The sequence below is a fragment of the Phytophthora cinnamomi genome (assembly GCF_018691715.1).
Source record: "Phytophthora cinnamomi strain GKB4 chromosome Unknown Contig13, whole genome shotgun sequence".
NCBI classification, from domain to species: domain Eukaryota; phylum Oomycota; class Peronosporomycetes; order Peronosporales; family Peronosporaceae; genus Phytophthora; species Phytophthora cinnamomi.
This window is the reverse complement of record NW_027150946.1, coordinates 182,067-188,985: the sequence shown is the minus strand read 5'-3', so window position 1 is coordinate 188,985 and position 6,919 is coordinate 182,067. Positions and strand designations below refer to the sequence as shown.

The 6,919-nt window shown below is 49.8% G+C and overlaps 1 protein-coding gene across 1 annotated transcript; it reads right to left on the bottom strand.

The window, feature by feature from the left end:
* Positions 1-255: 255 nt before the first annotated feature.
* IUM83_19487 (uncharacterized protein) lies at positions 256-990 on the bottom strand (the record flags this gene model as incomplete). Its single annotated transcript, XM_067944538.1, has 1 exon — positions 256-990. The coding sequence occupies one exon, from the start codon at positions 988-990 to the stop codon at positions 256-258; it is 735 nt and encodes a 244-aa protein (XP_067797762.1).
* Positions 991-6,919: the final 5,929 nt, after the last annotated feature.

The following is a 6,919-nucleotide window of genomic DNA, read 5'->3' as shown; positions in this document are numbered from 1 at the left end:
AAAACATGAATGCACGCGAAGCAAGATTTTGGTTTGTCTTGGCAAAGCAAATTGACGGGAAAATGTACTGAATGATGTTAACATGCGCTAGGTGTAGTCTAGCACTGGGCAATAACACCGAAACTATGGATGACGACACTCGTTGCGTCGCCTAGACTATGCAGGTGATCTGCACGTGCTCACAGAGTAACAGATCTTCGAACTTACCTTTTCAGGGAGCGCTCACCTCCCTCAAGCCACATGCCGTCGCCGTGACTACTGAATCGCTCCAGGAGTGCGCTTGAAATAAAAGCCATGGTAATTGTTCAGGTGCTTTCTCAAGGAGCACTCGCCTCTAGCGCGATACGGGCAGTTCCAGACAAAGCAGAAGAGGTCATCAACTTGGTGTGTGTCCTCCATCACCGGAACCATGACAGGTGGAGAGCACACCTCTCGGGCAAGCTGCGGCGTATCAATATACGCGTGAACGCAGACGTTCTTCTTGTTGCCGGCACGGGAAAACATGAAGTCACCTCTGCACAAAATCAAATCACCCTTGTTGAGTCGAATGAGCTCTCTCTCCGAAGTGAGAGCGATGCGATGGTTCCAGCCGTACCCATAGAAGAAGGTGTTGTCCTCGATGGCGAGATAGAGCGAAGCAGGAACGGAGCTCACGCTTTGGCTCTCTTCAGGATCCTGGGGCTCGAATTCACGTCTCACCAACTGATCTTGAGCTCCGGGCAAGGTCTTCAAAAACCGCCACTCCGTTGCAATGGCGTCGGGGAAGAAGGTCCGATAGAAGCGCTCCAGATCCACCGTCAGATCGCGGGCTTCAGCTGGCGGGACAAGTGCTCGAAGTCGATGACTGTCTTGAAACGCACCACCCCAAGTCTCGTTAATCCAATAGTTTTTGCCGCGAGCCAACTCGTGTAAGCTGTTGGCTTCACGCTCGGACATCGCGCGGTACATGACGATGTAGCCTTTCTTGTTGAGGTTATGGCGGGCGAACATATCCGTCGATGAGGACTTGAGCAAGTCGGAGCTTGAGAGGAAGGGATGCAATTAAGAAGTGATTTGGCTTCGGAAGCGCACGGCGTTTAAACATACTTGCTCTACATCATTGCTAGCCACGCTTGTACATGCATGCATCACCCGACGCAATAGCGTTAACATCAAGATGAGGTCCCGCAGTGCTCCTTAGTGGCGATACCGACAGTGATCATTCCTCAAATTTTGCTCATCATATTGCGTAGCTTATGAAGGCACATTGCCTTTACTCCTTCCATATACTTATGAAGGTAGTACGATGTGTCCTGCTCCTCGCGTTTCTACCCGCCCTTCAAGTTGAAAGAGGACAGTAATTCGTCATTCGTCACGACCAGCGAAGCCATCGTCACGACTAGTTGAGCAAGTGCAAAGTGCCTTACTCCTCGCGTCCCGATCGCTAGTATAACGTGCTTTACTCCTTTCGTTCCGCAAGACCTTCATATCAAAGCTGGCCCGCAATTCGTCACGAGCAGCGTCATGAAAGCCTAGATAACAGTGATTTACTGTTTTCTCGTCGAATTAACAAGAGGACACTCTTTCTTCACAGCCTCCATTTGAATTCCTGGTGAGCGACTCCAAAGGAATGCCAGTAGTGTCACTATTTTCCCTAGAATTGAAAAAACGATGGTAATTCGTCGCAGCTAGCCAGCAATTTTGGTGGCAGCAAGCCAAACGTTTAGCACTTTACTGATTTCCCATCGAATTAAAATGAGGACATCTCATGCCAGCACACCCACGCATCTATGCCACATTTTCCCAAACATCTTTTGCATGGGATGTTCAATCCCCCTGTCGGTTTGTTAGTGTTCCATAACGGAGGCCACAAGGAGGTCCATGCAATGTCAGCCCATCATAATAACTAGCACAAATGGAGCTAATGGAGCTCGAGCACATAACGAGCATCGCCATTCGCCAAATTGATTCATGACGGTCATGACAAAGCGAGGTACCCCAAGTCGAAGTGGCCAAGGTGCCAAGGTGACGTCGGACAGTAGCACTGTGATAAGGACGGTCGCGGTGACTACAAAACCAGAAGCACCGACGACCCTCCAAAGCTCCTCGTCTTCCGTTGTGACCCCGTACCAGCGACTACGCGAGCTGCTAGCTGTACAATCCGCTAATGACACCTCGAATCGACGAGTGATTTTCACTGTTGCAGGTATGTAGTGCGTTTTATCGAGTTGCATGATATGCAAACTGTCTGCTTCATGTCATCTCACACGTGTTCTCTTTCACAGAGCTCCAGTCGCATTTGCAGGATGACGGAAACTCAAGTGAAAAGGTGAGACTGCGCATGAAGCTGTTGTGGGTGTCGGAACACACCTTCAGGAACTTCAGTCTTGTTCGACTACATCTGGTTGATCCATCGTCCCCGTAGTCGCTGGAGGATCTGGTTGATGTACGTGCGGGTACCTACTGCTCTATGACTACTGCAAGCAGCGTACGGATTAACTGTGTGTGCGCATCTAGGCATTTCAGGGTCACTACGAAACGAATCGTGACGCTGTGAATGCTGTGCTGTAGACAGCTACGATCTGGAACATGAACGCATCTTCGGAGCAGCTTCCAAAACCCGGAGCGGTGATCACCATCAACGACTACTCCAGCTTGAAGCTCTTTCGCAATGTTGAGTGCCAGCTCACCGTCCGGTTGTCAAACCTGACGTGGTGAGCATGGCGACCGCACTGCAACAAGAACCGCCACGCCGAGCTTCTGCGCACATCAGTTGTATTTTGTCCACTGCTGGTTGCTAGTGCTAGTGCTAGCTTGCACCATTAGGATAATCTCTTCCTTAATGCATACACTGCGTTAGCTTTTTCAATTCACAGTTCCTAGTTGAATTTTCATGATCATTAGTTCATGATCACTAGCGCTACAGCATACAATATGCTCCCTCAGGAACATACGTACATGGTGATGCGCAAAGGGAAAATAGAAGGTGCGCCGCCGTAGCATGCCTTGCGGTGACGCCTCATTCTGGAAGTCGCCTCCGAGAAGACAATCAGACACTGGAAACCTGGCCGACGTCGTATACTACTATGCCAAAGACGAAGGGCTCGACGAACTACAACCACACCGAGCAGGTACACTTGCTGCATTGCGTTGCCGAGCGTGTCCCTCTGCGTACAGCGGATTGGGACGACGTTGCTTTACAGTACAATGCTCGAAGAGGACCAGGATGGAAAGAGCGCAAGGCCACGAGTTTGAAGCGGAAGTTCATGAGTTTGTGTGCCACGGCCAAGCGAAACCCTGGCAGTAAGGCAGGATCAATTCTGGATGATGTCGTGCTTCTGAAAAGAAGAAATGACAAGCAAGTTTTCGCTGTCAAGATGGCTGACGCAGCTGGCACCGGCCACGGCACTCATGCTTCCGAGCTCGGTGGTACACCATCCGACGCAGAGAACGCTGCAGAGCGAGATGCCGACGCGAATTATACACCCTCTGAGTGCGTGGAAGATATTCCTGCCAAGCCTTCAGCTGTACCTGTCACGGAATTCATGCAGACGCCGGCCAGCTTCCCACCACCGCGCTCCTACGTATCCAGGAGCAACAACGAGGAATCTGGCAAGGAAGATAGTTCACCGCCAAACATGGGGACCAACGAAAGCACGCGTCACATCTACCGTGAGGCAATTCAACTTTACATGCGGTTTCAGCGTCTAGAACACGATCAGCACATGTACTGGCAAAGAAGCCAGTGCCATCGCGAGCTACATCTTTGTGAAGCAGAGCGTAGACACAAGGAGCTCTTGGCATGCATTTCAGAGCTGAAGCACGCTTTGACCAGGTAACCACGAAGTGCTAATGGCTAATGAAGCAAGATGGACGTTCGCAGGTCGCAAAAACACATTGCTCATTTGTGCAGGTAGATTGAATGATTGAATAGAGAGTTGTGATGCCACAATACTATACATTGAAAAGCAGGACTGCATTGTGAGACGGCAAATTTTATTATTTCGTTGTTGGTAAAATTGACCGAGTCCTCCATAGCGGCAGGTCCGAGAGTCGTAGCACGGGCTTCCAACGTGTTCATAATCACCCCACAAAAAACACGCTCTTCACGGCAGCATCGCCCCTCGTGCCTCTAATGGCATGTCAAGTCTCTCTTTGAAGTACCAACGTCACGTAAAACCTTTCGACGGCCTCCAAAGGCATGTAATTTTTTAAAATGGGACGTTGCTTCAACTTGCCATGGATGACTGTCGTTTTGACGACCTTGATGGGGATGTTGGTTTTTGCTGCAGGACACTGCTTCTTGAACAAAGGATGCAGCAGTCTCGCAGAGACAACACTTACACCACTGGAATATTGCTCAACAAGTAGCAAGATGTCTGGACGTGGCAAGGGAGCGAAGGGTATTGGCCGTGGAGGGAGCACTCGGCACCGTTTCATTCTGCGCGGCAACATTCAAGGGATTTCAACGCGTTCAATACGTCGACTGGCACGTCGTGCAGGTGTTAAACGCATGTCCTCGCTAGTTTATGACGAGATACGCGGTGTTCTCAAGGTCTTTGTTGGCAGTCTTGTCCGAGACGCGGTTGTTTACACAGAACACGCCAATCGAAAGACCGTCACTACAATGGACGTGTTGTACGCTTTCAAGCGCCAAGGACGAACGATCTACGGTTTCGGGGGATGAAACGGTCAATCAGCGCAGTGGTTTACCTGTTTGGAGAAGCCAATTAGGACCTTGTAAATCCGACAAGCCTATAAATCAAGTGAGGTGATGTTGATCTTTCACTGCATGATTACTTATTCGCTGACACAAACATCTTCTTGGAAAAAGCTAAAACATCACAGTTCTACGAACTGTGTTCTCCCCCGGGGCTCCCGGACCCGGGCTAGCAATCAAATCATCGCGGTCACAGGAGCCCTCCCTGTTTTAGGCCCTGGTCTAAGTAAAAGTTCTGAAACTCGTTCCGAACGAACTTGCGTTTTCATTGGCTAAACTCGAATGCGGCACTCAGAACCATTTTCGGTGTTGGACCCGTTCTGTATGGCGTTCTCAGAACGAGTTTTGATGGGGCCATATGCTAATTTTACCATATCACTACCGATGCATTTGACTGCAAGAGAAACCCCAGTGAGGCAAACTGACGCTGCCTCTTGCTATACGGAGGTAGACACGGTCAGCCTTGGATCCTGTGTGACGGAGCTCACTTGTATGTGACTTGCAGGATGCATAACATCAGCACCTCGGATATGTTACTTTAACACCAGCAATCGTGTGGTAAGTCTTGGTCAACAGTGATCGCGTGAAATTGTCAACAGTGGTCGCATGAAATTGTCAACAGTGATGGCATGAATACTGTAACCATGAGTCGGCCAGCATGCATCAGTATATCCTAGTGCGTCACTCAATACAAGCATAGGCACACATGTACACTTGTTCTTCAGGCGACTGCCCACAACAAATCTAAGCCTGCTATACATTTAGTATTCAGTGTTCCATTGTGGTACGCTGCAAGCCCAACTGCTTTTGGCGCTCCAGTTTGCCAGGTCTACTCAACTCAACTAGACCACGTATGTGCGACGTAATCGTTTCAGTCCCACAACCTCAGTCGGAACATAACGTCAAACCAAGTCAGCCCGATCTATGCTAGCCAGTAGGTCCCCCTCGACAATCGTGCAAAGTACATATCAAGTACAAGCGGAGCGGAGCCTCAAGAAGTGTGCCAGTTGCACTAAGGCTATGTTTGGCAGGAATAAGGCCAGCGAGAAGCAGCTTCGCAGTGAGCGAGACTACCTCGAAAAGCTGATGAAGTATGTGTTGAATGCACTCCCCAATACAAATGGATTGGTGAACAAGAACGATCACCCCGTATCCGGCGAGAACTCGACAGGTGAATTTGTCCGTCGCCTCATTTTCGAAAGCGAACTTCTCAGCAGTGAAAATTTCGAGCTTCGCCGCAAGTTCCAGAAGTATGAACACTTTTTGGCTCGAACATCGCAGGCACTGCAAAGCTGTAGTGAAGTTTCGGAGCGCCAATCGATCCCTCGCGCAATCCACGAAGCTAGCAGCTGCACTCCGTGGATTTCTCATTCGCGACTGGATGGGTCCCGGCGCGTGTTCTTCCCGGGCGAGGTGCCGTCTTTTTACTTCGAACCTCTTACGCGAGACGAAGTGGGTGCGATCAGCATGAACTGGGAGGCCACTGTGGCATTCAATTCGGCCTACGTGAACGTTGGTGATACTTTATTCAGATGGACAGTTTATCAAGCCCCTCTAGGTCAAAGTGCGCTCGACAACGCCCTTATCGTTCACCGAAAATATACAACCCGTCTAAGGTGCTATTTTGCTGAAGCAAGTGAGAGGGCATCTACGTCGGACATTCACGTTCGGCCACTACTAGCTACACCAAGAGGCTGGGCCAACGACCAGTGCCACCATGTCTCCACGCAAGTGCTACAGGAGTTTGATACGGGCGTCTTCGTGATGGTTACAAATGTTCCAAGTTCAGTACACGTTCGCTATCTTCATCTTGACCAGCGCCGGTCTTACGTCGACCAAGAAAGAAAACATGCCGTGTGTTTTGGAGCCATTGCAACTGGTTTAGCCGCAAATGATCGATGTCAAAGCGTCGAGAAGTCTCACAGCAACGTCGAATGGGTCCGGGAGGGTGGTGCATGTATCACGTTGACGGAGGCGGAAAAATCTACCGTTGATGTTGCATTCAGTCGATGGGCTACGTGCGAGAATGAGCTGCATGCGGAACAGATCTCCATCCAGTGGGCTCAGTTTGCGTGTCAATGGGCACAAGGTAAAACTTCGTTCAAGTTGCTCAATTTGTAGTGGAAACCACAAGCTACCGACTTCCCTTTGTTATATCATATGGTATAATCGAAGGCATTTTTACCTGATCACTTGTTATCCCATACAGCTCTCTTCACT